The sequence below is a fragment of the Osmerus mordax genome, chromosome 9 (genome assembly GCF_038355195.1).
Source record: "Osmerus mordax isolate fOsmMor3 chromosome 9, fOsmMor3.pri, whole genome shotgun sequence".
Lineage (NCBI taxonomy): Eukaryota > Metazoa > Chordata > Actinopteri > Osmeriformes > Osmeridae > Osmerus > Osmerus mordax.
In genome coordinates this window covers 1,518,012-1,545,235 of record NC_090058.1, presented here as the reverse complement: position 1 = coordinate 1,545,235, position 27,224 = coordinate 1,518,012, and the positions used below count along the sequence as shown (strand labels likewise).

Below are 27,224 nucleotides of genomic sequence, written 5' to 3'. Positions count from 1 at the left end.
CTTATTTTATCGAAACACATTATTGAAGTGTACTGTACTATTTATTGTGTCGAGGTGTTTTGAGCCGCCGCTCCTGCTGAGTGCAGGTGTTGAAACTGAATATTGTTGAGATTATCCAAGGTTGTATCAAAAGTGACCATATCTCCGCACATTGTCAATTCTAGCTAACTATTCCGAAGAGAACACCGCTACTATGAAAGCGAACAAGATTAATACACTTTTCAGTTTTGATTTTACCGACGGTGCCATCACCTTAGTGTAAAGACAAGAAGAGGAGATGAGGAAAGAAAGCGACTTTAAACTATTGAGATGTGTCTCCTGCGCCCCTGTGTGCTGCTGGTGTTGGTTCACCCCACACGACATCCGCGGTAGTTGAACCGCTCCAGCGTGAGCTACGGTACGGTGTGACAGGACAGGAGCTTTCCTCCCACGGACGGGTTGCTGTCTCTACAGCCAAAATGTTATCCCATTCCCGGTGTCTCACCCGGAATTTTGGTCGCTCTTTATCTGCCCTTCGCCAGGTACGCATTATACGCACCGGAAACCAAAACTGGGACGTATTTCTTCTGTCTACAGGCTTGCAAGCTAACGCTGCTCCCGGTAACTAGTGTTGAGTGCGCTAGGCCGCTGGGCCTTAACATTCAAGCCAAGGACAGCATGACACTGAGGCTACCCGGCACATCTAGTGCAGTCGGGATCGTTTTTCGGAATCTTCTGTTACATGCAGTATAGGGAATAATATAAATACATATATGTTTTCTTTTTATTCTACATTTTGACAGATGAATAAGCAAGCTTATTCTGTGCTACATGGCTACTTTGTAACTCAAGTTAGCTAGACTAGCATTTAGCCGGATCAGCAGTTACAACTGAGGTCATTTTAATCATGCTCTTAGCGTCAGTCAAATACAGTAGCTTGTCAACCAGCGTGATACAGAATGCATTCCTTTTAATGCAGCCGGCCAAAACGGTAGTATGTGTTTCTGGTTTATTGCCAAAATAACCTCAACGTCCAAAGTCTGTCTCAGTACCCCCTCCAAACAGTCCGAAAGACAAACAAATCCATGAGTTCTGCATTCAAAGATAAGCCTGACATCTTCTCAAGCTACGGTCATTTATTGACGTTTTGTGTTGTCGAGGGAACTGTACAACGATTCTACGTCCTGTACCCAGTGCTATCTCTATACTCCTTCAACAGGTTGTATGTCTAAAACACACAGGGCCTAGGCTAACTAAGTCACCACTAGTTCAGCAGTGGCTTCCCATGTCGGTTTCCACTGACCTTTGACTGTACCCAGTGCCACACTGGTGTCATTGACTTTACAAAGCTGAACGTAACTTTATTGTCCACACGTGCATAACGGGGCACAAATGCACCAGCCTTGAAAAGTAGACCCACATATCATATCAAACACATGAGATATACTTAGTTTAGCCCACCTAGTTTCTGATTGACATGAGCCATCTACAGAAGGATCAAGCTACGGTATCAGGTTGTGTGTGTGCCTATAGTCGATGGTTCCTTGTACAGACCCTAACCCTGTTTACTCGCTCTTTTAACAGGGAAACAATGTATGGGTTCGTCGGGCCACCTCAGGTAAGTGGGTGACTGCATTCTCGGTGTAGAATATTGTAGGATGCCTCATCAGCTTATTCAGTTTTATAATTTGTGTTACAGCCCTCTCTACAAGCCATGGCGTAACCTTAAACAGCCATGTGTGAGTCTCACAGCATACTCTACCTCTTATAGGGTTACACTACATTCTGTTTGATGATACTCGTTGGCATAGTAGGCTGTATGTAATTCGACACAGTTTGTCCTGCTTGCAGCTTGATATTTTGTCGATGTGTTTGTGTTTTAGGCAATACGAGCCCAAGTCTACCGTCTTCCAGATCCGTTACTTCAGAACATCCATAACATGCAGTACGTGTCTTTCCAAACATCCTTAATTTCTTCCTTAAATCAGTGCCGTGTTTCTGTGCTGATCCACTGTCGTGACGTGCTGATCCACTGTCATGTGACGTGCTGATCCACTGTCATGTGACGTGCTGATCCACTGTCATGTGACGTGCTGATCCACTGTCATGTGACGTGCTGATCCACTGTCATGTGACGTGAGTGGTTTGTGGCGTGTCTCCTCTAGAGAACGAGGTGGTCACAGTCAAGACTCCGGCGTTCGCTGAGTCTGTCACAGAGGGCGATGTGCGGTGGGAGAAAGGTGAGCCTCCATGGGACCGTCTCTTTAGGTTTGGCTCAGTGGTTAGAGCGTTTGACTGTCGATCAAGAGGTGGCAGGATCAAATCCCCATCCGCAGGTCGCTTTAGATAAAAGCATCTGCTAAATAAGTATGTTATTATTCTTGTTGTTGTTGTTGTTGTTATCATTGTTATTGTTATTATTAAGAGGATCTGTATCCTTGCAGGTGTTGGAGACACTGTGTCTGAGGATGAGGTGGTGTGTGAGATAGAGACTGATAAGGTAAGACCCTTCGCTGCAAGAATGGCTGTTGCATCATTGAATGCCTTTGGCCTGTGTATTGTCTTGATAAAAGGCCCGATGGTTGAGCTTGTGCTTGGGGCAGAGTTGTGTGTGAGGATGTGTCGTGTCTCCAGACGTCCGTGCAGGTGCCGTCACCTGCGGCCGGGGTCATCGAGGAGCTGCTGGTCCCTGACGGAGGGAAGGTGGAGGGAGGAACTCCTCTCTTCAAGCTCAGGAAGGGAGGTCAGTACCAGAGCAGGGGCGGCAGGGAGGTCAGTACCAGAGCAGGGGCAGCCGGAGACCAGGGGAAGCAGGGGTGGTCGTTCAGTTTGGTTCTGACCCTCCGACCTGCCTCTGTGTGGCCTCAATCTGAACCTGATCTCTCCTCCCTGTCTCCTGTCTCCTCTCTCCTGTCTCCTCTCTCCTGTCTCCTGTCTCCTCTCTCCTGTCTCCTCTCTCCTCCCTCTCTCCTGTCTCCTCTCTCCTCCCTCTCTCCTGTCTTCTCTCTCCTCCCTCTCTCCTGTCTCCTGTCTCCTCCCTCTCTCCTCTCTCCTCCCTGTCTCCTCTCTCCTGTTTCCTGTCTCCTCCCTCTCTCCTGTCTCCACCCTCCTTTCTCTTTCAGCAGGAGCAGCCAAAGCGGTGGAAGCCCCCGCTGCCGAGGCCCCCGCTGCCGCAGCAGCTCCTCCCCCTGCCGCTCCCGCCCCCTCTCCCCCTCCCTCCACCGTGGGCCCCATCCCCACCAGCTTGCCCCCCATACCCCCTGTGCCAGCACAAGCCATGACCTCCAAACCAGGTCAGTCCACACTGCAGCCAATCAGAGGGGTGACTGTTCAGAGGGGTCCTAGCTGTCGTCTGGGTTGCCATGGTTACGCTGGTTCTGCCCGTGGCTGATGTGGTTAACCTGATCCTCTCCTGTGTGATGTAGTGTCAGCCATCAAGCCCACCGCCCATGCTGCCACGGTAACCCCGGCTGAGGCAGGACCCAAGGCAGCCAGGACAGAGCACAGGGTGACACACATACACACACACACTACCAGACACACACACACACACACACAGTACCAGACACACACACACACACTACCAGACACACACACACACACACTACCAGACACACACACACACACTACCAGACACACACACACACACAACCAGACACACACACACACACACACAGTACCAGACACACACACACACACAGTACCAGACACACACACACACACAGTACCAGACACACACACACACACACAGTACCAGACACACACACACACACACTACCAGACACACACACACACACAGTACCAGACACACACACACACACAGTACCAGACACACACACACACACAGTACCAGACACACACACACACAGTACCAGACACACACACACACACACTACCAGACACACACACACACACAGTACCAGACACACACACACACACAGTACCAGACACACACACACACACAGTACCAGACACACACACACACACACAGTACCAGACACACACACACACACAGTACCAGACACACACACACACTACCAGACACACACACACACACACTACCAGACACACACACACACACTACCAGACACACACACACTACCAGACACACAGACACACACGACCAGACAGATTTACAGATTTAACAGTTAAAACTAAACGTTTGCACAGTTTTCTAATGTGTCTTTTTAGTTTTGACTGGTGTTTTCCTGGCAGGTCAAGATGAACCGCATGAGACTAAGGATCGCCCAGAGGCTGAAGGAGGCCCAGAACACCTGCGCCATGCTGACAACCTTTAATGAGGTCGACATGAGGTAGGAAAGTTAAGAGTAGCACAGCTGCCATAAATTAATAAGCCCTCAAACCACCGTCAGAACCTTACCACCCTCAGAACCATGGAGTCGGAAGTGTCTTAAAGAGAGACACTTTCACACACGTCTAAAGTAGCACATAGGTTGTTTGAAGTCACATTTTTTATCTAATAAAATAGAAAATTAAAAAATTAACAAATACTGTCTGGAAATTGTACAAACCTAACTAAACAAGTTCAAAAGTTGTGTCTTGGTGTTGCGGCTTTAAAGAGCGGAAACAAACAGTTATGGAATGTTCTTCATAGAAACAGCTTTTTGAAACCTTACACCCTCTTAAATGAAGGAATGTAAATATTTGGTCATAATGCAGGCAGAAACAAAAATAAGATTTGTTAAAAAGGGCTTTATTAATTTACAAGGAAACGTTAATGCCAGTGTTTGCCTCCCTTGCTGGAGGTGACACTTTAAGGATTTCTTTTCCCCGCAAATGCGTGGTGTCAGCTTTCAGCTATTCAAGCGTTTCTCTGTGTCCTAATTGGATTGGCATTGATGGTCTGGAGGAAGACTTCCCAGGCTGGCCTCGTGGAGGGCTGAAGGAGAGAGTCAGACCAGGAGGCCCACAGAGACCTGGGCCCTGAGTGCTGGGCCTGCCTCAACCGATATGGGCTTTTATGACAGGCCAATAAGATTTACAGGCTTTGGAAAGTGAAGATTTTTATCGCTTCTTCTCTCCTTTCTCGGAGAGTGTGTGTCTTGGGAGGGGCTAACTACGTTAGCGGAGAAACCCTAGAGCTTCAACAGGGTTAGAGACAGGAAAACAAACAATTAAAAAAGAGAGATACAAGAGCCTTTTTTCATAACACGAAGAAAGGACAAGCGGCGGTGAAACAGTAGCAGCGCTATGCCACAGACACTCAGCACCGCTGACCTTGGAGGGCAGACTGGTTCACATCGTACGTATAAGTAATAAGTATATGCTTTGCGGTTTGCCTTCCTTCCACAGCAATATCAGTGAGATGAGGCAGATGTACAAGGATGCTTTCCTGAAGAAGCACGGTATCAAGCTGGGCTTCATGTCTGCGTTCGTGAAGGCCGCGGCGTACGCTCTGACAGACCAGCCCTCAGTCAACGCCGGTAGGTTCACCTGGCGTGTGTCTGAAGGCCAGCTGTCTCTCCACACCCAGGCTCTGCAAGGGGGGCTGTGGGTTTGAACAAGAACAAGATTGACATTTGGGTTTATTCCATAACCCACCCTCAGAAACCTCACAAAACGAATCTCCTCCCTTCAACACCACACTGGCCTAGTTACAGCAGCTACCTGGGGAGAGGGCTTTTAATCTTCATTTTTCGTTTTTATCCGAGTGTCTAAAATGTTTGTGGTTTACCACCCCTAACTTCTCCCCACACTGATATGTACATTGATGTTGTATGCTGACACGAATCTTTAGTTTCCGTAACCACAGATGGATAAATCACACCTGAAAACGTGTTTATATCTTTTCAGTTGTAGTTGAAGAACATGAAGTTTATGTTTCACTGTCTCCTCTGTGCCTCTCCAGTCATTGATGACACCACCAAAGAGATTGTCTACAGGGACTATGTGGATATCAGTGTGGCTGTAGCAACACCAAAGGTATCCTCACTCATTGACCCTCGACTCCTCCCCACTCCAGTATTTGATGCGTTCAGAGCAGCATGGCTGACCCCAGGTGTTCTCCTTGTCTCCAGGGCCTGGTGGTGCCTGTCATTCGCGGAGTGGAGGGAATGAACTTCACCGATATTGAGAAGACCATCAACGAGTTGGGAGAGAAGGTAAGCAATTTGTGTCTGGTGTTTTCCCAGTGTTGTGTGTGTGTGTGTGTGTGGTGTGTTGACGCTGTGTGGCGCTCGGTCGCAGGCCCGCAGGAACGAGCTGGCCGTGGAGGACATGGATGGAGGCACGTTCACCATCAGTAACGGAGGAGTGTTTGGCTCCATGTTCGGCACGCCCATCATCAACCCCCCGCAGTCTGCCATCCTCGGCATGCACGGCATCTTCGAGCGGCCCGTGGCCATCAAGGGGAAGGTGTGTCCGTCCTTCCGGATAGTTCTACAGTCTTGTTTTCTCTCTCACGGTTTCAGTGTCTGTGGTTATGATGGTTTGAGCTAATTGGCTCGTTTTGAACTGCAGCAAAGCGAGTTATGAAGTTCTACCTATCTGACCTTTATAGAAAATATAGTTGGGAAAAATGTTTGGTTAATAGCTACATTAAGAACATTATTTGGTCTCTATTTCATTTAAGAAGCATACGGATTCTGGTTTGGCATAATGAAAATTGCTTTGATAAAAAGAGGTGCTCATGTTGCCACATACTGATTTCTCTGATAGTTTATGTAGGTTACCTAACGTGAAGCCTCAGAGGGTGATGTAGGTCTCTGGCTCCTCGGGCCCTGTGTGTGTGTGTGTGTGTGTGTGTGTGTGTGTGTGTGTGTGTGTGTGTGTGTGTGTGTGTGTGTCCGTGTGTGTCCGTGTGTGTGTGTGTGTGTGTGTGTGTGTGTGTGTGTGTGTGTGTGTGTGTGTGTGTGTGTGTGTGTGTGTGTGCGTGTGTGCGTGTGTGCGTGTGTGCGTGTGTGTGTGCGTGTGTGTGTGTCCGTGTGTGTGTGTGCTGCAGGTGGAGATCCGGCCCATGATGTACGTGGCTCTGACCTACGACCACCGCCTGGTGGACGGCAGAGAGGCCGTCACGTTCCTCCGCAAGATCAAGACCGTGGTGGAGGACCCCCGAGTGCTGCTGCTGGACATGTGAGCCACAGCGCTGCCCACTCAGCACAAACAAACAGACCACACTTCACAGACCCAGGCTAAACTCTCATGATGATGATGAAAACTGCATTGATTGTATCGTTTACCGCAAAAGGGAAAATTGGGGAGAGTGAAAGGGAGATTGAACTATTGCATGGAATGAATTGGGGAGAATTGCTGCTTATGTCGGCTGTCTAGTTCTGGGGTTTCACAGAAACTGCTTTCTGCAGACTCATAAGTGTGCCATGTGTCATTTACAACCTCTAGTTCAACAACTGACAAATAATTGTAATATGACAGGCAAACTTAACTAAAATGTTCTGGTTTTGATGAGGAGAAAAGGACAACTGTACTCTTATCAGATGTACTTAACCCTCTAAAACACTATGTCCTACAAAGATGTTCAAAGTGCAGGTTTAGAATGCTTTCTTACACTGACAACAGTGCAGTGTGCATTAAAGCATTGTTTCAACATCTAATTCATAAAACACGAGAAACTATCTTCATGCTGTGTAAAAATAAGTGACTATATAAAGATTTTAAACAATAAAACTTGGGAGAAATGATGTGTAGTGGTAATTACTTGTGTCAGAGGTACTTGGTCACGCTGCCACCAACTACTGCCAAGTATATGTCTTGGAAGATGGAAGATTTGGAGTGTGTAAGCTGGTCTGTTTGACTGACAGGAAGTGAGCTTCTCTGGGTCAGAGTGGGGATCATCAGGTGCGAGGAAGACATTCAATTTCTCAGAATGGTGCAAATTCAGATACAAATCAAAAGGTTAATTGAAAAAATAATTATAATTATACACAGAAATACAAATATATAGGAGACGTAGCTTGTTTTTATTCATCGTGTTAACGGCTCACAATGCTGGCTGACCTGTTTTGTGGTCGTTGTTGGAGGGAAAACGTCTGTTCGTGCCAGGTGAACATAACTGGCATTGATGGATCATGAATATTGCAAGTCAACTTCCAGGCATGTCTAGAAGTGCCCACATCGTGTAATCTGAGGGACTGTGTGGATACCGGGCAGTTAACCAGCCTCTATCTGTGGTCACACTGACTGACTAGCCTGGTGATAGGAGGACTCAAAGCTCAGCTTGTGCTGGGAAACAGACCCGTGTCCAGCTTCAGTTCTGCTCTGAGATGCTCAGTGGACAGAAGCTGATCCAGCCATGAGCTAGGCGTCTTTACTGCATTCCACCACCAGGGGGCAGTAGTGTTCCAGCATCGCCCTGCCAGCCCGGTGTGTTTACCCTGCATCTGCAGCGTGTAGTGTGGCTCCCTGCGTTAGCGGTGCTAACTGCTCAGGCTCTGCCAGGGGACCCCGCTGAAGAAGGGGTGACACTTGATGTCGCTCACTCCCCCGCCCCCAGAGCCCAGACGATAGCCAGCGTCAAACTGGAGCAACTGAGGAACACAGAGGAAAGAGTAAGGCTACACTCCTGTGTGTGTGCGTGTGCGTGTGTGTGTGTGTGAGTACCTCGGTGAGCAGCGAGGCAGCTGCTGTACTCAGGTGGTCTGGGATCAGCAGCTGGGTGTGAGAGCGCACACCTGCAGGGTGGAACCGCCACAGTGCCTGGGAACGCAGGACAGAACCTCACAGAACCTTCATCACAGAACCTGCGTCACAGAACCTTCGTCACAGAACCTGCATCACAGAACCTGCATCACAGAACCTGCATCACAGAACCATGAGGTACCCGAGCCAGAGAGAATTCTGGTGATGCTCACCGTTCCAGTCAGGAGTTCGAAGAGCAAGGCCCCCAGGCTCCACCAATCACAAGCCTCGGTGATCTTCGCCACACCTCCGATCTCTTCGACAACAGACAGGATCACAGGATCATTTGGATGTTCAACACTAGATGGCAGACTAGGTTTGAAGAACAAATGATCACAGAGGTCTCAAACATGTTTTTAAACATCTTGAAATGATGTTTTACCTGGAGCACAGTACATCTGCTCCATCGCCATGGAGCTGATCTCCAACTGCACCTCGCTCCACTGGCCGAAGAACGTCATGCAAACCTTGCCTGGTGGGAAAAACCAACATATTTACGTCAAAATGACGGCTGTCGTTGAAATGAGAATGGAAGCCACGGGAGGGGCTTCCTTCACCCACCGTTGTTGGTGAGAAGGATGTTGTTTGGGTTGAGGTCTCTGCAGATGACCCCCTGCTGGTGTAGACTCTCCAGGGTCAGGAGGATCTGAGCCCCCCACAGACGCACCTCTCCCTCGGGCAGCCCCCAGCCGCCTGCTCTGGCTGCCTCCCTCCCCCTGGAGCTCCTGTCTGGGAACTGAGGCAGGTGGCACCAGCCTTCCACCTCAATCATCTGGTCCTCACCCTGCCCCTCCGATCCCTCGGACTTGAGGAAGGCGTCCATGTCCCCCCTCCGACACTGGGGGCCGGACCCCGGGGGGCCGGACCCCGGGGGGCCGGACCCCGGGGGGCCGGACCCCGTGGGGCCGGTGGGGTCTGTGCTGCACAGAGAGCCCTGTAAGTGGGGTGCATCTTTCCCCCCTGGGCTCAACAGCTCCCAGCCCTCCTCTACCTCCTCCCCGGGGCCCACGTGGTACTTCACCCCTGAGATGGCCAGGGAGATGCCCGCAGGATGGCCCTGCTGTGCTCCAGTCCTGCAGGAACACTGGGAGTTCCCCGAGGATGTCCTTACCTCCAGGGAGGAGGAGCACGCAGCTCTCCCTGGCTGGGAGGGGTCCCTGAGGTCTGGCTTCACCACCCTCTCCTCTCTGGCGTCGCCGTGGGGCTCCGCCCCCCTGTGGGGCTCCGCCCCCCTGTGGGGGGCCGTCCCCACCAGGCCTGTGTCGGTGTCCAGTTCTCTGGCCGAGCTACGGCCGAACTGAGAAGCGCTGGTGGACAGAATCACCTGGCTCTGGCTGTGGAGAGGCAGGTGTAACGTAGCCGGGCTGGAGCAGCCTGTGCTTGAACTGATACCAAGACTTTCCATGTTTGTTATGAAACCTGCCTCGCCAAACGAGGTCTGGGTGGTGTGAAGCGCAGACGACCCTGCAGCTGTGTCGGTGTCTCTCCCTCCACAGGGAGCCTCGGTCTGGACGGGGCGCGTGGGGTCAGCGGCGTTCCACGCCTCGTCGAAGTCCGAGCAGGACTCCACGAGTCCCAAACCTCCCGCCATCTCTGAGACCACCTCCAGAGACTGTCCGATGAACGGCTGGATGGGACCGTCAGGATTGGCCTGAGATTGGAAATGCAGCTGCTGACTGGAGACTGGAGGGACTTGAGAGCCAAAGCCTGTCCTGATTGGCCCAGAGAGCGAGGAGGGGGCGGGGCGGATGTTCTGCAGGCAGCCTGTCTCCTCGCAGTACGAGTGAGTCCCGTAGCTGTCCAGCCTCTGCTGGGCCTCGTCCCAGGAGGCCAGGCCGTCCGGGCTCTCCTCGGCCTCGCGCTCCCGTACGGGCCCCAGCCCATAGCACCTGTCCCCGTGCTGGTAGTCTGAGCTGAGGCTGGGGGAGGTGTAGCTGGTCTTCAGTCTGGTCCTGTTCTGGCTGAAGCAGTCTGGGTGCTCCTTGGCTCGGTCGGTCCGGGCCTTGTGGAGCTTTGAGAAGAGCCTTCCGCCTGGGGGAGGAAGGGGAACACAACGAGAGGCCTTCACTACAGGGAGTCAGGTGGCTGAGCGGTTAGGGAGTCGGGCTAGTAATCTGAAGGTTACAGGTTCGATTCCCGGCTGTGAAAAATTTAGTTGTGTCCTTGGGCAAGGCACTTTACCCTACTTGCCTCGGGGGGAATGTCCCTGTACTTACTGTAAGTCGCTCTGGATAAGAGCGTCTGCTAAATGACTAAATGTAAATGTAATGTACAGGGCTTTCCTCATCGTGAAGATATCCTGTTTTCAAAATCCTGCTGCCCCTTTTTATGGCTTCCTATAACAATTCTAAGACCAGAAAGTTCAGACATGTTTCCTCAGTTATTCGTAGTGTCAGAGAGAAATAACAAAACACACAGACACTGAAGCTCCAACGACACACCAACACACAAACAGCGAGCCCTGATGGAACACCAACTGGCAGAGTGTTCCTGCCGGGATCAAGCAGCAGGAGGAGGTTAACCCGGGGGGCTGGCCTCTGCCCCCGGGGCTCTGGCCTCTGCCCAGGGGGGCTCTGGCCTCTGCCCCGGGGGGCTAGCCTCTGCCCCAGGGGGCTGGCCTCTGCCCCGGGGGGCTGGCCTCTGCCCCGGGGGCTCTGGCCTCTGCCCCAGGGGCTCTGGCCTCTGCCCCCGGGGCTCTGGCCTCTGCCCAGGGGGGCTCTGGCCTCTGCCCCGGGGGGCTGGCCTCTGCCCCAGGGGGCTGGCCTCTGCCCCGGGGGGCTGGCCTCTGCCCCGGGGGCTCTGGCCTCTGCCCCGGGGGCTCTGGCCTCTGCCCCAGGGGGCTCTGGCCTCTGCCCCGGGGGCTCTGGCCTCTGCCCCGGGGGCTCTGGCCTCTTCCCCGGGGGCTCTGGCCTCTGCCCCGGGGGGCTCTGGCCTCTGCCCCGGGGGCTCTGGCCTCTGCCCCGGGGGGCTCTGGCCTCTGCCCCGGGGGCTCTGGCCTCTGCCCCGGGGGGCTCTGGCCTCTTCCCCGGGGGCTCTGGCCTCTTCCCCGGCTGTGTTCAGCTCACCTTGAACGTGCTCCAGATGCAGGTAGACAGCGTCCTCGCTCACGTAGTAGCGCAGCAGCTTCACCATGAAGGGCACGCCCTGGGGGATGACGGTGGGCTGGTCTCTGCTCTCCCAGCTCGACTTGGGCAGACTCTGACAGGACACGCCGTAACCGTAGCGACAGCACGGTTAGCACCCTTCACGCAAGATTTTCTTCAACACAATTACTCCCTTCTACCAAACTACGAAACGAAATACTCACTTTGACAACAAACGTCTCCTTGTTGATCAGGCTTTGGACAGTCAGGACCTTGTGGGGAAGATAAATCAATGTTAATGTAAACGGTGAAGATACAACAGGCCAGACACTGTCCTGTACAGGGGCGAGACCACCATGTCACTGTTGTACCTGCTACCGTGTGATGGCAATGGTTTAGCAGTGAGGAAGTTGTCATGGAGACGACATGGGCAAGTGTAACTAGGAGATAGTGAACAGAAGTGTCTGACAAAGTCCCAGAGGTCAGAGTCTGGTCAGTAACAGTCTCACCTTGTCGATGATTCCCACCACTTTACACATCTCTAGGTCCTCCACTGGGGAACTCAAGTGTCTGATTGGCCGGAACCGTAAGCTGCTGTAACCCTGGTGACAACAAACCAGGAGGGGGAACCCAGATCAAAACAATGCAGACTGAAGCGTTAGTGAGAAACATTGCGGCCCTCTGCCCTCCTGATGCCTGGATCTGCTGCTGCACATCCCACCTGCACTATTCGTACGTTGCTGAGGAAAAAAGTGTCTGCTACGTGAACAAACACGAGATCGTTTCAGCTCCGACACATTCTAGGCTGGGCCGGTCAGCGCGTGAGAGAGCCCTGGGAAGGAAACCTGAGCCTGGCTTTCAAACATCATACAAATAAACATACTGTGAGCTATAAATGAATGAGGGACCTTGTGATGGTAGACTGTGGTCTGGCTGACCCTAGAGACCCACCCCGATTGTTGTCATCAAACATGTGACTTTAATAGGAAGGAAGTGATGAATGGAACTCAACTCATCAGCTTCCTGTCTGACCCACAACAATAACCAGATCAGACTAATGGAAGTATAAGAACGTTAGAATGAGCCTCACTTTGTTTAAAATAACAGCCAATTCAAACTTTTTTTTATTTTTTAACACTACAGTAAGGTAAAGGATTCTTTTCTCACCCCTAAATGAGGGTTTCCTTTCCCAAGGTTGTCTTGGAGATGCGAGATGAAGATTTCCTCCGCTCTCTTCAGGTACTGGGTGGTCTTCCTTTTCACAGCCTCCCTGCGGTCTTTGTTCGGATCCACTGGAACAGACAACAGACAGTCCCCACGTCATCCAGTCCTCCCTCTCACACACACACATGAAGTAGACACCTACACACTCACACCACACACCTGTCTACTAGCTTGTCTCGTTGTGACTAGTTATCTATAGATATCTCACAGCTAGCTCTAGCTCCACCCGAGATAGAACGAACATAACTACAGAGACGAGAGAGACTGAGATATACAGAACTCGCTCTTAACTTTTGGTCGGCTACTTCCTGTTTTTTACAAGCAGTGATTCATCCCGTCTCTTCATGAGATTGATGCACATTTCCCCCTGTGACTTTTACACACTAAGCAGTCACTTTAGCTTTTCCATGAGCTGTCGCTCCATAGCTTTAAACCACCTGCTCTCTGCTCATCAGACACAAATAAACTAGGCATGAATCCAGGGGCGGAGCTTACGTTATACACGGGTAGAACACGTCTCGCTGACTCCTTGAAAAAGGCAAATCTGTCCATCCCCACTCTACTTTTATAGTAAGAAAATTACATTTAAAAGGCGACATCGTCAGTCATTTAAAAAAAGCTGCCCCCACACACACATTTGTACACATCTCTGACTGCTTCGCTACCCTCAGGATAGTTTGTACCTTGAACTCCATTCAGCAGCAGATCCACTCCGTTCTTGTAGTAGCTGAAGGCAGCCTCGTAGTCCTCATTCACCTCCCGGTCCAGAGCCATGCGGATCTGCTTGGCTGCCTCCACCAGGTAGTCTCTCTTGGCCATGGCGACCCCGGCTCGGCCGGGTCAAGGTCCGAACGGGCCTGGACACCCAGAGAGGGGGTGAGAGGTCTGGTCAACACCTGTCAGACTGAGCTACGGCTGCACAGCTGTCCTAGAAGACCAGTCTCACCTATCAAACTACATTTATTCATTTAGCTAACTAATCCTACACAAGTGAGGGATTCTGAAAACGACCCCACAATGATCAGGTCTTCTGGTAATACTGAATGCTCAACAATCAAGTTTGTGCTCAGAGGTAAATCTTTCCAGCTGTCAAACCTCATTGTTCAACAACCAAACAGACAACGCACAGCAGTGTAAACTGAAAGTCTGATGACAATAAAGCCGTTTTAGTTCCTCAAACTAAATAACTCTGTTCATAAACATGCAGTTATGGTTATTCACCTTTGTTCCCTGGTCCTATCAGCAACGGGATTCATCTCTGGGTGCCGTCTCCTTGCTTAGTGTTTTCTTATCCTCCTTGACTGGAAGGGTAAAGTCTTTCATGCAGGGCATGACGAAATGTGCCTGGAGAACTGAAGAATGAGTGTTCAGATCAGCAGGGGTCTAATGAATGACCAGAAGCAGCAATGCAGTACTTCCTGGATAGAAATGATGACTCTGAGCATTTTGAAGTAAGCTACTACTAGCATGCTCTACGGACACAAACACATGCCCCCACACACTTAGCATCCCTTTTGTGAAGAGGAATCGACGCAGATCCCTTCTTGGCACGTTGTCAAGCTACACAGCCTTCTGGCTTCAACGTGATTTCCAAGATTCAAGCATGCTTGTACTGTTAACATAGATTATTCTACTGTGTAAAACAACTCGTATATAGGATATAATACGAAAAACTATTCGGTATATCAGCGGATTGAAATCAGCATCTCATGTTATGTAGATATACGTCACGCTCTCGACACAGGCATCTAAGGAGCGTTATAAAACAGTCATCTGCCGTTCCAGCATCCTCCATCACAGCATCCTCAATCCACCCATCTTTAAACCGGGACAACGGAGACTCGTTAACATAGAGAAAACATCAGAATAAATACACGCCCTACTGTACCTGGTGTAAGCACATGCCCTGGACCGACCGCCACCGTCCTGATAGCAACCGCTCTTATCTTCAACAGCCAGCCCTTACTGATGTGAGGAGAGGGCGCTGGGAGTCAGACTATTGGCTAACAATGATGTCACAAGGGTACCATCAGCTACAAGGCCTACACTTCCCCCTCACATCCTAACAGATGCCCAATTTAAAGAGACAGCGGTGTTTTCCTGCTCTGAGAGGACGTTACAATATATCGGGTTAATTAACGGTGTTTCTCAGAAACGGATTCATTTGACGGATTTGAACTACAACCACATGAAATAAGACAGTGCACATGACGAATCTTTTCTTGAATAATTTGGATGGTGGCGGGCCGGTTTGAGGTAATAGAGATCACCCTGGATGGAATCAGTTACTCAGACTTGGTCCACAGTACCAGATGGAGCCAGGCTCTCTGGAGTACAAAGAAGTCCCAGGAGAGGGTTTCCTTACACACTGGAGGGGAGGTGAGGGAGGAGGGGAATTAGAACCCATAAACCCTAGATCTGCAGTCATACCCAGTGGCAAACATCACAGACTGCAGGGTTGGGGATGACAGGGAAAGGCAGCGTAGATCAAATGTGACAGATTCTTATTGCTAGGATGTTTTGTTGGATGACATTTCTCAGCTGTGGACACTCGATCCTTTCTTTGACAAGCAATACTCACCTGAACAAGTCCCAATGTTCAGACTACAGGAATGAGACCAAACAGATGAGGAGTGCATCTACACCTGAACACCCAGGTATTGTGAAATGTGCTGTAGTCTGAATAGGAGTGTTGTTTGCAAACATTGTTCTGAATGTCATTACAGGATTAGAAAAGTCAAATGTTTTTTTCTTTGTAATACTGTCTGGCATTGAAGAAAAAAAAGATTTGGCCTGTGTACAAAATCCTATTTATTCAGAGTTGCATATACAGCAGTCAGTGATTAATAACAACAATTAAAAGCTTCTCTGACACAAAGATCCAGAGTCACTTCCTGGACTGAGTTTGGGTCTTTTCAGGCGTAGCTTTTTCAACACCTTTCTTCTTCTTCACTTTCTTCCCCTTTGTTTTGGTTTTACCAGCTGCCGGCTTAACGTTGAGAGCAGGTCTGGACCTGGTCAGGTGGTTGGCAGTCGGACTCAGCTTGGTGTGGCCCACGTCCTGGTTTGAGGTGGAGTGCATCCCCTGGGCCGAGGTGGGCTTGGTGTGGGGGACGCGAGGGGAGTCCTCCAGCAGGTTAGGCTGGGAGTAGGAGCGCATGGCTGGGGAGCTTCCGGCGGGCCGGCGGTGGGTGGCGCCCCCTAGTGCGGGGAGGTGGACGTGCTCGCCGCTCAGGTTGGCCACGGAGTAGTGGCTGCTGTTGGACATGATGATGTGGTGCCAGGAACTGAGCGGGGTCGCAGAGAAGAGCTGGGGGCCGCTGGAGTCGTCCTTGGTCCCTCCTGGAGACATGACCATGGAGCTGCGGGGGGTCACGGCCTCCACGGCGCTCTGGAAGGTCTTCAGGATGCGCTCGCTCTTCTGCTTCTCCTTCTTCTGACGCGACTCCACCTTCCTCAGCTGCCTGCGGTGGTCCCTCATCATCTGCTTCCTGGTGTCGGCCAGACCCCTGCACACACACACACGCCACATGCACACACACACCACATACACACACACACACGCCACATGCACACACACACACGCCACATGCGCACACACACACGCCACATGCGCACACACACACGCCACATGCACACACACACACACCACATGCACACGCCACATGCACACACACACGCCACATGCACACACACACACACGCCACATGCACACACACACACACGCCACATGCACACACACACACGCCACATGCACACACACACACACACACACGCCACATGCACACACACACACGCCACATGCACACACACACCACATACACACAACCGTTAACGACATCCATACTTGACTTCCCCGTCTGATAGCGACGTCTTCTCTCTAAGCGACCAGAACACACACATCATAAACTTTTCCAAATATTTGGCTTGAGCAAGCAGATGTGAGGAAAAGTATGCCGTGCTACAATTCATTCTACTTCTAGTTGACCCCCAGTGATCCGGCATGCTCTCTGCTCCTCAGACAGAGTAACCTTCCTTCACCTGTAGTCCACTATGCCTGTTCCTTCACCTGTAGTCCACTATGCCTGTTCCTTCACGATCCAGTCTCTGGATCAGCTCCTCTATCTGGAAGCGCTCCAGCGGAATACTGGATTGCTGTGGGGGTTTAGACATCGCAGTTTAAACAACATACGCTAAAAAACACAATCTGTTCATCAAATATTTTGAACACATCAGCATTTAGTAGTAAGAACACCCAATGATGAGGTGGGACCACCAAAGCCTCAGTGTGTGTGCCAGGATAACTGAGTGAACGTGAGTGATATTAGCGCTGAGTGAAAATGAAGGGCCAGTTCTTTCGTGTGTATTCTGGGACATTGGAAAAGCATTAGCTCAGCCGCCCGCGTGAAGGTCAGTGGCTGAGGGATGTCTGTCTGGAGACCTGCACAGCCTTCCGGAAGTCTGCCACTGGAACACGCATAGTTCCGTCTTTATCGATGTTCCTGAAAAAGTCCCAGAGGCGAAGCTTGCGTTCATCCAGGTAGTCCTTAAAAGCAAAAACAGAAAATAAATGTTTGGTTCCTTTATTTATATTTTCCAAGTCTTAGTTTGAGACTGTGAGCAACAAGGCAAGGCCAGGTACGATTATTTGTAAAAACAATGTTTTTTCACTGTGTGCTTAGCTTGTCCTTTTCGATGACCATGTTTCTAGAGTCTAAAAGCACCATACCTGTATGACCTTCATAGGGTCTGGACGTTTGGGTGTTTTTTTGGCAATGAAGCCTCCCACCCCTCCATACTGCACCTCCAGAGAGGGGTGTTCCTGGCAGGTCAGGTCCAGCAGCTGCACAAAGTTCTCATTCACCAGAACGTTCTGCACAGAGACACGCGTCCAGATCGAGTAAGTTCTCATTCACCAGAACGTTCTGCACAGAGACACGCGTCCAGATCGAGTAAGTTCTCATTCACCAGAACGTTCTGCACAGAGACACGCTTCCAGATCGAGTAGTTCTCATTCACCAGAACGTTCTGCACAGAGACACGCGTCCGGATCGAGTAAGTTCTCATTCACCAGAACGTTCTGCACAGAGACACGCGTCCGGATCGAGTAAGTTCTCATTCACCAGAACGTTCTGCACAGAGACACACGTCAGGATCGAGTAAGTTCTCATTCACCAGAACGTTCTGCACAGAGACATGTCAGTAACTTCTCGTTCACCAGAAGGTTCTGCACAGAGACACACGTCAGGATCGAGTAAGTTCTCATTCACCAGAAGGTTCTGCACAGAGACATGTCAGTAAGTTCTCATTCACCAGAAGGTTCTGCACAGAGACACACGTCAGGTTCTGAGAGGTTCGAGGTCTCTCCGGGGTGGAGAAAGCCACTTACAGATATGTTGATCTCCTCCAAGGCAGTTTTAGGTGTGTTCTTGACCACGTTGACAAGAGCAAGTGCGCCCTCTACTGTCAGGGAGTTGTATGCCAGCTGTAGAGTAGCAGGACATCCAGATTACCCCGTGTATCCACACAAGGGCAGTAGGTTTCTTTTCAAATGTGGGCTTTGAACTAAGGATGTCGTTTTTCACAATCTTTCACCAAAACCTTTTTTTAACCTTTAAACTTTATTTCCAGCTGACGTTTTGTGTGAAAGCCAGGAAATCCTTCATGCGTACCAGCAGAACCCTGAGGGTGTCGTTGGCCTCCAGGCCCTTACACAGCATGCCCACCCCCTCGTTAGTGATCCTGTTGTTGTTCAGGTCAAGGTGCACCAGAGTGTTGTTGAATTTCAGCGCCTCACCCAAAGCCAGGGCCCCCTCGTTCCCAAAGCCATTCCATGACAGGTCCAGGTACTTCAGGGTCACGTTTACCTGTGAGTGAGCACACACGGTGTGAGACACTATGGATCAAAAGACTAAAATGATTAAGAATTTGACATTTCGAATGTGTGTCTTACCTTCAGCCCAGCACAGAAGGCCACAGCTCCTTTCATTCTGAGATGATTCCAGCTCAGATTCAACAGCTCCAGACCCTCATTGTTTGCTGTCATGATAAAATATTTGCGCAAATTAATACAGAAAAATAACTGTTTTAACCATTAAGCTCATGAAAATATGACCTACCTAACATCTGGCCCAGATGCTCCCCACCTCTCCCACTAAACTGATTGTGGCTCAGGTCTAGCTCTTTCACTCTGTAGTTGCTCTGAGGGGAGACACACACACAGCATATAGGGTTACCTCACAGCCAACCAAAATACATAATCCAATTACAATGTTGTTGCTATTCACTCACTGCCAATGCATCAGCAAAATATTTGGCGTCATCCTCTATGAATTCATTTCCTGTTAAGATATGATGAACATATCACACAGATTTAGGTGGGGCAACAACATGAGGTGGAAGTGAAAAGCTGAAGTATTGCATTACCTGAAAGTTTGATTGATTTGAGGGAAATGTTTTCCAGCAGCATCTTTGAAATGCACTCTGCCCCTGCAGTCTTTAGGTGGTTGTTGGACAAATTCTGTAAACAAAAAACGTCATTTTAAAGTTAAGTATTTTTTCAGACAAAGCATGTAGGACCAGCAACTCACTTATGCCCTCTTGTGGCATACACACAATGACCCATAACACTGCTGCGAAACATCAATATTCAAGACTTTCACCAATGAAAAGACAAACATTACACAGCCCCTCAGGCAAACATACCAGATGTTGAATGGTGAAATTTGCCTTTAACATCTCTACCATGTATCTTCCTCCTTCAGCAAGCAGGTGGTTGTCTTCCAGTTCCAGGTTGTTAATATGCATGTCGGTCTGCGAGGAAAACATTGAAATACATTACAGGAAGTCAACTGCGTAAACACCAGAGTAGATCTCTCCCAGACATACCACGAGAGCTATGGCCAGAGCCCTTCCACCCTGAGGACCCAGGCCATGGTGGTTGATGTTCATGATGGGGGCGCCTAGGTTCCGTATGAAGTAGGAGACAGGAACGACCCCCAGAAGTTTGCAGGCCTGTAGGTATATCTCAGCTGTGGACGTGTCCTGGTTGCTCGTCTTAACTTCTGTCAATACAGAACATGGTTGCCGATCAAACCTGGACCGACCTGTCCTCTCTCTTGAAGAAACACCATGAGGCCTCTAATTTTAACATCCACCCCACTTTATGAAAAAGCCAAATCGGTCCCCGCCATTTTTTAAGGAAATTAATAACGGCCGGATCTTCCGTTATCAAAAAAGAGCAGTTTTTAACATTTGAAAACAAACCTATACGCCCCTGCATAATGCAACAAGTGGCCAAAAATATTACCGTTCACCTCCAGGTCCGTGTCCCAGCCCTCCTCCAATGCGGGGCTGTCGACAGGAGAGGGACTATCGTCCAGAGACAGGGACTCGAAAGACAGGCTCGACATCGATCTCTCTCTGAGCAGCACTGCTACAACATCCACTTAATGTGTTGCTTCTATGGGTCATTTACCGATGCTGCCAAGCTTCCCTTGATGAGTCTATGTCTTGGTTGCAAATGTGAAATGAAATACTTCTGTTGTCCATACCCCTGTAGTCCACAATGTAATGTGACCTTATAGCTAGTGACATAAAAAATTTACCACTCACCATGGTGAAAGCCTGTGTTTGGTCAATACGCATGTGACGTTATGCTCTTGGTACAGAGAATACCGTGAACATGCAATCAGCAGCAAAATTGACAGCAATCAAAAATATATATTTTAAAAATGTGTTTACGTCATTATCTTTATTTCATGCATGCCAAAAGACCAGCGTATTGTACAAATATTTTCCATCCGCTTTCACCATACCGATTATGGATCTGAGTGGGTGTGCGTGTGTCTGTGTAGACACTGTAGAGCTACTTATAATAAACTTTTCTTGCGCATGCGTCATTGGGAATAGAACATGATTGGGACCATTATATTCTTCGGTCTCTACCCACTAACTCGGTTTATAAACCGCGTCTCAGGTAAATTACAAACGAATGTCAGTATTTACTAATAACTAGTAGGCAACTAAAAGTGGATTTTGTAGAGTATTATTAAAATTAGTTTCTATTTTCACTGAACACTTCCCAGGCAGGCAGGATCAGATACCATGCTTTCCCACATTGACGTTTGCATATTCTGCAGATTTCTAAGCTAACAAATCACCCGTTTTAGCTTGAGCGCCACTAGAATAAGGAATCGGCATTGGTTTTTATCTTGAAGCATCTTATCTGTGTAAATTTATTTGGAAGCTATTCATGGAATTTCCCTTTAGCAAACTTTGCAAGCTAACTAGCTAGCAAAACCTTTAGCATATGTCCAAATGAACTGCATGACGTCAGACGAACACGTGCTAATGTTTTGGTGTGGACTATGTGCAATGATCGAATGAATGGGAACGTCACCAATTCAGCACAGAAAAATTTTTGGATTTAAAAAGTACAGTTACGAGTGTGTGTCAACCACTACTTTTTCTATTATGCAGAGACCGTGAAAAAGAGTTACTCTCCCGTATTAATTAATGGCGGAGGACTTTGGGATGGTGAAGTTGGTGTCCCGACCAGAAGGTTTACAAAGACTCAGACTTCCCAGTTGGACATGTGGATCAGCGGAACCGTCAAGGCCAAGAAAGAGACGAGGGAAATGCTGAACGAGGGAGAACCAGGGACGGAGGAAAAGAACGGAATAAAGGAGGAAAAGAACGGAATAAAGGAGGAAATTAACGGAATAAAGGAGGAAAATAACGGAATAAAGGAAGAAAAGGCGAGGCCTGCAATGGAGGAAGAAGAAAACCCTGTTAAACCAGAAATGGAGGACAGGTTGACGGAGAAGAGTGAGGTACAAGTTGCGAAGCAGGAAGACGCAGACGTGATTACAGAACTACAGGAGGGGCGGGTTGGAGAAGAGATTGAAGACACGATCGTGAAAGTCATCTCTGAAATGTTAACGATGGACACCGCGGAGGAGACGGAGCTCGTCTCTATGGAGGAGTGTAATAACAGTGTACAAGCGCAGGAATCATTGGTCAAGACCCCTGAACTCCCAAACGGTGATCAAAACCAGTCCGTTATCGACAACACGACAGAGGAAAGTGGGGCGAGCCTTTTGGACCTGCAAGTTGACATGTTACTGACAGTAAACAAGGCTCAAGTTCAAGAAGGGGAAGGTGGCACCCAGATCAAAGTGTTCACAATGGAAGAACATTGGGATGAATACATTGACACCGACGCACTGTATTCTGGGACTTGCGGTCCTGGGACAGACCTGCGGCCCCGGGACAGGCCTAGCCAGCCTCACCAGGCCGGTTGGCACTTCCCTATCGGGCCGGGGCTGGGAGAGGTGGTCTACTGCCCTGCCTGGCAGTTCCCTGCCATGAGCTACTACCCCACTGTGCAGGAAACCATGCCCTTCGAAGGTGAGAATCTGCCCACCTTGTAACACGTGTAGCCCCTTGAGTCACCATACTGTATCACAGGGGGCGTAGGTTGGTTTTCAAATGTGGGTGGGACATCTTTTTTTCTTCTTCTTTCATTTACATTTTACATTTAGTCATTTAGCAGACGCTCTTATCCAGAGCGACTTACAGTGAATACAGGGACATTCCCCCGAGGCAAGCAGGGTGAAGTGCCTTGCCCAAGGACACAACGTCAGTTGGCATGACCGGGAATCGAACTGGCAACCTTCGGATTATTAGCCCGATTCCCTCACCGCTCAGCCACCTGACTCCCTTTCATAACAGAATGCGTCCATTAAAATAATAAAAAATAGAATTTTCTTAATAAAAATTGTGGGGGAATGGACACATTTGCAGTTTTGTAAAAGTGTGTGGGTGAGGCCCCCCCACCCTGGTATAATGACCCCCTGCTGTGTCACCCCTGTTTGTGTTATCATCACACCTTGTGAGAGGGCCGTACATCCCTCTCTCAGCTGTGTCAGAGCGACTGTTTCTCCCCCTCAGTGATGTGGAGGGTGTGGGAGCAGGTGCAGGAGGCCCCTCCAGCCTCAGACTCGAGGCCTGTGTTCGACTTCACCGTCATGTCCTACAACATCCTGGCTCAGGACCTGCTGGAAACCAACCAGCATCTGTACTCACACTGCCCCCTAGAGGCGCTGCAGTGGGACTACCGCTTCCACAACCTGCTGCAAGAGCTCCAGAAGTGGGAGCCGGATGTGAGTAGGAGCCAGTCAGAACATTTGATCTTTAATCAGATTTTACTGGATCTTACTGAATGAATACTGACCGTGTGGATGGCTGTGTGTGTGTGTGTTCCACGTGTAGATCCTGTGTTTACAGGAGGTGCAGGAGAGCCACTATGAGCAGCATCTGGAGCCGGCCCTGACTGACATGGGTGGGTTCCAGAACCTGCCGTTTGTTGTGTACACCCGTAACTCCAACACTGCTGCCACACACAGCAACACAATCACGCCATCTCACCGCCACGTGCACCGAGTCAGCGCCACGTGCACGGCATCAGCGCCACGTGCACGGCGTCAGCGCCACGTGCACGGCGTCTCACCCCCACCTCGTGTTTCCCTCCAGGCTACACCTGCGTGTTCAAACGACGGACAGGCGCCAAGACGGACGGCTGCGCGGTCTGTTACCGTAGCGATCGCTTCTCCCAGCAGTCCGTGAGTCTGCTGGAGTTCCTCAGGCCGCAGTGCCCCCTGCTGGACAGAGACAACGTGGCTGTTGTGTTGCTGCTCCAGCCGGTCATCACCCAGGGGTCAGAGGTCACCGCCAAGGGCCCGCCCCTCTGCGTGGCCAACACCCATCTTCTGTTCAACCCCAGCAGGGGTGACGTGAAGCTGGCTCAGCTTGCTCTGCTCATGGCGGAGATCGACCGTGTGGTGGAGGGCTGCAAGGCCTCGGGGAACCCCTGTCATGTGATCCTGTGTGGAGACTTCAACAGCTTGCCTAACATGCCCCTGTACCAGCTGATCACCAGAGGGCAGCTGCACTACCACGGTCTGCCCGCCTGGATGGTGAGCAGACCGGACGGGCACCACAGTCTGAGAGTCGGAGTGGAAAACATTCACCTGTCTGCCTGTGTGATCTTTCCACTGTGCATTCAGTTTCCACTGTGGTTCATTAACGTGTGTGAAATCAAGCAGTCGGTTATTATGATTCTGTGTGTGTGTGTGTTCAGGTGTCTGGCCAGGAGGACATGTCCTTCAAAGCCCCACAGCGCAGGCTGTACGCCCCGCTGTGGGGCAGCTCTCTGGGCGTCACGGACCGCTGCCGGTACGCCAGCGGGCTGGCGAGTCCGGAGCGGCCCAGCCAGGAAGCAGGTCAGCGTCAGAGAAGGGTTCCATCACACGAGGGTGCTGCAGAGTACCTGTGAGGCTCTCAGTTATGCTCTGCTCCTCCTGAATGTTTCTGTGGACTCTGTTTGGTGTTTGTCCTTCAGGGGGCGTCCGGTACAGCCACGACTTTCTGCTCCAGCTGCGCTTCTGTGAGGCTGCGTTTGTCCGGCCACAGAACCTGGAGTTGATCCCTGGGGTGACCGATACCACACCAGGTAACTCACTTGGCAACCCACCTGGCAACCCACCTGGTAACTCACCTGGCAACACAACAGGTAACACACATGGTAATACAGTCTTGTGTCTCAGGTCAATAAGACTTAACTATGTTCTAATTGGTCAGTAGTGTGTCAGATGACGTTTGCATGTGTTCTGTCACTTCAGATCCTGAAGCGACGCAGCAACAGTCCTTGTCCCCCAGGTCAGATCAACCGTGTCAAACTGGCAGCATGTGTTGCTTTAGATGGAAAACACAAACTAACCTTGTTAAATCCACCCGCAGTTTCAGAAACACCATCGACCACAGCTTGACCCTGCGGTCGGTCTACAGACACGTCCTTCCTGGCTCTGACCGCCCTGAGGTGACCACCCTGCACTGTGAGGTTGGCGCCACGGTTGACTACATCTTCTACATGGCAGGACCTGACCACAGAGGTTGCCACCAAGGTACAGGACATCGAAGGGAGTCAGGTGGCTGAGCGGTGAGGGAATCGGGCTAGTAATCCGAAGGTTGCCAGTTCGATTCCCGGTCATGCCAACTGACGTTGTGTCCTTGGGCAAGGCACTTCACCCTACTTGCCTCGGGGGAATGTCCCTGTACTTACTGTAAGTCGCTCTGGATAAGAGCGTCTGCTAAATGACTAAATGTAAATGTAAATCATAGACTGTATCCTGATCAATACTGAGTTTCACTAAATGGGGTTGATGACAGAATGGGGTTAAAATAACTTGCCTTATCTAAAGCCAACCTGTAGAAGTTGCCCTCTGGTGACCTGCCTGATGGTGGTTGTGTTTGTCTCAGGTGGGGGTGAGCCAGCAGGAGGCCTGAAGCTGGTCAGGAGACTCTCGCTCCTGTCTGAAGAGGACCTGTGGTCGATGAATGGTCTACCAAACCAGATCTTCCCGTCCGACCACCTGAGTCTCCTGGCGAGGTTCCACCTGGAGGTTCCACCTGAGGTTCCACCTGAGGTTCCACCTGAGGTTCCACCTGAGGTTCCACCTGGAGGTTCCACCTGAGGTTCCACCTGAGGTTCCACCTGAGGTTCCACCTGAGGTTCCACCTGGAGGTTCCACCTGGAGGTTCTACCTGGACCTCAGCTCCGTGTGACAGATAAGGGGCGGAGTCAGATTTTACCTGACAGTTGATGCTGCTGTTGATTCAAAATCAAAATATTTGTACTTTATTTTGATGGAAGTAAATGGTTTGTTTACGTTCACATAATTTTATGGTTATAAGAAAACGAGTACAACTCTGTTCTAGTGCAATGTTTACTTTTTGAAGTGAGAGTTATTTATCCTTTTTTTAGGCTTTGGCCTAGTGTTATGGTACAAATATTGAATAAATATTTTCCATATAATGTGTGTGTGTGGTGATGTGGTCAGGTGTTGTAGAGAAGACAGACTTTGACACAGTCCTCACCCCTACACTGGAAGCATTGTCTGGTGCTGACTGGTGAGACTGACCTGAATGTTGGCAGAGCTCACCTCCCGTCGCGCTCCACCAAGACTCTCCATCTGTCAGGGTGAAGATGTGTGTGACTGGGAGGCAGGAATGAAAAATTCATACCGAAGTGGGGAGCGTTCATGCATGACGGGGTTCAGTCAAGGCTCACTGTGTGAAGTGTAGAGCAGCCGTGTCTATTATCATCACAAGACACTCATTCCAGCCACGTGTCAAAAAGTGTATTTGATATTATGTATGAATATCAAATATGTTTGATATTATACAGGCATGTATGTAGATTTAATAAGCTTCTAGCCATTTATGATAGGTTAATACTGTATTTCATAGTATTCAGTGTTGTGGCTACATTCAAGTGTAACATGGATCTACCTTTGGTGCTCCACAGGGATTCCCTGGACAGCTTGCTGTGAGACTCCCCTGTGGCCCACTCAGACAAGGAGCAGAAATGGGTCAGTAGGATTCTTGTATCTCAGCACAGGACTCTTGAACAGAGAATTATGCTTGTTTGTCTATACCTCCACATTGACCTAAATCCAATATCAAAACAACAGCACTACCTTCAACCCAATAATTGTAGCCATTGAAATGGCTCCTGTTCCAGTTGTCAGCCACTGCAGAGCTCTGTTCTGAAGAGGCATGCCAGGTTTGGTTAGCGTAAGGGAAGGGTAATTGTTGGTGAAGCCTCGCTTCCAGACAGCAGGTAGACCATCCCGTCCAGAGAAGGTTCCATTAGATGAGTCTGACTGTGTAGTATCCTTGGGCATCAGCACAGGGCAGACACAGCCAGCCTGATTCAGCTGTGTAGTATCCTTGGGCATCAGCACAGGGCAGACACAGCCAGCCTGATTCAGCTGTGTAGTATCCTTGGGCATCAGCACAGGGCAGACACAGCCAGCCTGATTCAGCTGTGTAGTATCCTTGGGCATCAGCACAGGGCAGACACAGCCAGCCTGATTCAGCTGTGTAGTATCCTTGGGCATCAGCACAGGGCAGACACAGCCAGCCTGATTCAGCTGGGAATCTACACATGTGCACACTGGCAACTACCCAAATACTGTTCCCACAAGAAATCATTACATCAATGATGCTAGCACACAAATTTGAGTTCTATCAATTTATATGAATATATAAGCTGCAACTGGAACTTTGTTAACTGTTTAGCTAACCCTAACATTTTGTAGATCCATACTGTGGGACTGTGTCCATGTCCAAACTGAACAGGAACCATGTTTGATGTTCCCTAAAGCTGTGGGGGTAGTCTGGGAAGCAGGGTACTGACTGTGCCAGATCTCGGCTCTA

General features: G+C 50.0%; 4 protein-coding genes across 5 annotated transcripts; 2 read left to right on the top strand and 2 right to left on the bottom strand.

The window, feature by feature from the left end:
• Nucleotides 1–368: 368 nt before the first annotated feature.
• On the top strand, nt 369–7,637 carry dlst (dihydrolipoamide S-succinyltransferase). The gene is made up of 15 exons (XM_067243772.1): nt 369–521; nt 1,564–1,597; nt 1,679–1,718; nt 1,863–1,924; nt 2,145–2,219; nt 2,424–2,479; nt 2,614–2,722; nt 3,102–3,272; nt 3,405–3,487; nt 4,195–4,292; nt 5,293–5,423; nt 5,849–5,922; nt 6,018–6,101; nt 6,187–6,354; nt 6,941–7,637. The coding sequence occupies exons 1-15, from the start codon at nt 459–461 to the stop codon at nt 7,073–7,075; spliced, it is 1,383 nt and encodes a 460-aa protein (XP_067099873.1). The 5' UTR covers nt 369–458; the 3' UTR covers nt 7,076–7,637.
• Nucleotides 7,638–7,904: 267 nt separating this feature from the next.
• rps6kl1 (ribosomal protein S6 kinase-like 1) lies at nt 7,905–14,898 on the bottom strand. 2 transcript variants are annotated; one of them, XM_067243041.1, is made up of 12 exons: nt 14,830–14,898; nt 14,163–14,293; nt 13,625–13,798; nt 12,885–13,009; nt 12,227–12,319; nt 11,942–11,989; nt 11,700–11,832; nt 9,196–10,665; nt 9,017–9,106; nt 8,808–8,890; nt 8,557–8,652; nt 7,905–8,483 (listed from the first exon to the last, which is right to left on the bottom strand). In XM_067243041.1, the coding sequence occupies exons 3-12, from the start codon at nt 13,758–13,760 to the stop codon at nt 8,373–8,375; spliced, it is 2,385 nt and encodes a 794-aa protein (XP_067099142.1). In that variant the 5' UTR covers nt 13,761–13,798; nt 14,163–14,293; nt 14,830–14,898; the 3' UTR covers nt 7,905–8,372. The 2 variants fall into 2 exon arrangements, with proteins under 2 accessions (XP_067099142.1, XP_067099143.1); XM_067243042.1 differs by lacking the exons at nt 14,163–14,293; nt 14,830–14,898 and adding an exon at nt 13,101–13,353 and having other exon boundaries at nt 13,625–13,763.
• Nucleotides 14,899–15,828: 930 nt separating this feature from the next.
• Nucleotides 15,829–20,353, bottom strand: LOC136949023 (leucine-rich repeat-containing protein 74A). Its single transcript, XM_067243216.1, has 13 exons — nt 20,251–20,353; nt 19,830–20,005; nt 19,647–19,754; nt 19,368–19,461; nt 19,233–19,282; nt 19,061–19,142; nt 18,895–18,980; nt 18,614–18,808; nt 18,331–18,426; nt 17,671–17,814; nt 17,383–17,487; nt 17,011–17,096; nt 15,829–16,450 (listed from the first exon to the last, which is right to left on the bottom strand). Exons 1-13 carry the CDS (start codon nt 20,351–20,353, stop codon nt 15,829–15,831), a joined length of 1,947 nt encoding a protein of 648 aa, XP_067099317.1.
• Nucleotides 20,354–20,855: 502 nt separating this feature from the next.
• Nucleotides 20,856–25,781, top strand: angel1 (angel homolog 1 (Drosophila)). Its single transcript, XM_067243282.1, has 10 exons — nt 20,856–20,919; nt 21,423–22,352; nt 22,896–23,107; nt 23,217–23,286; nt 23,478–23,920; nt 24,085–24,226; nt 24,346–24,456; nt 24,626–24,662; nt 24,744–24,907; nt 25,263–25,781. The coding sequence occupies exons 1-10, from the start codon at nt 20,856–20,858 to the stop codon at nt 25,475–25,477; spliced, it is 2,388 nt and encodes a 795-aa protein (XP_067099383.1). The 3' UTR covers nt 25,478–25,781.
• Nucleotides 25,782–27,224: the final 1,443 nt, after the last annotated feature.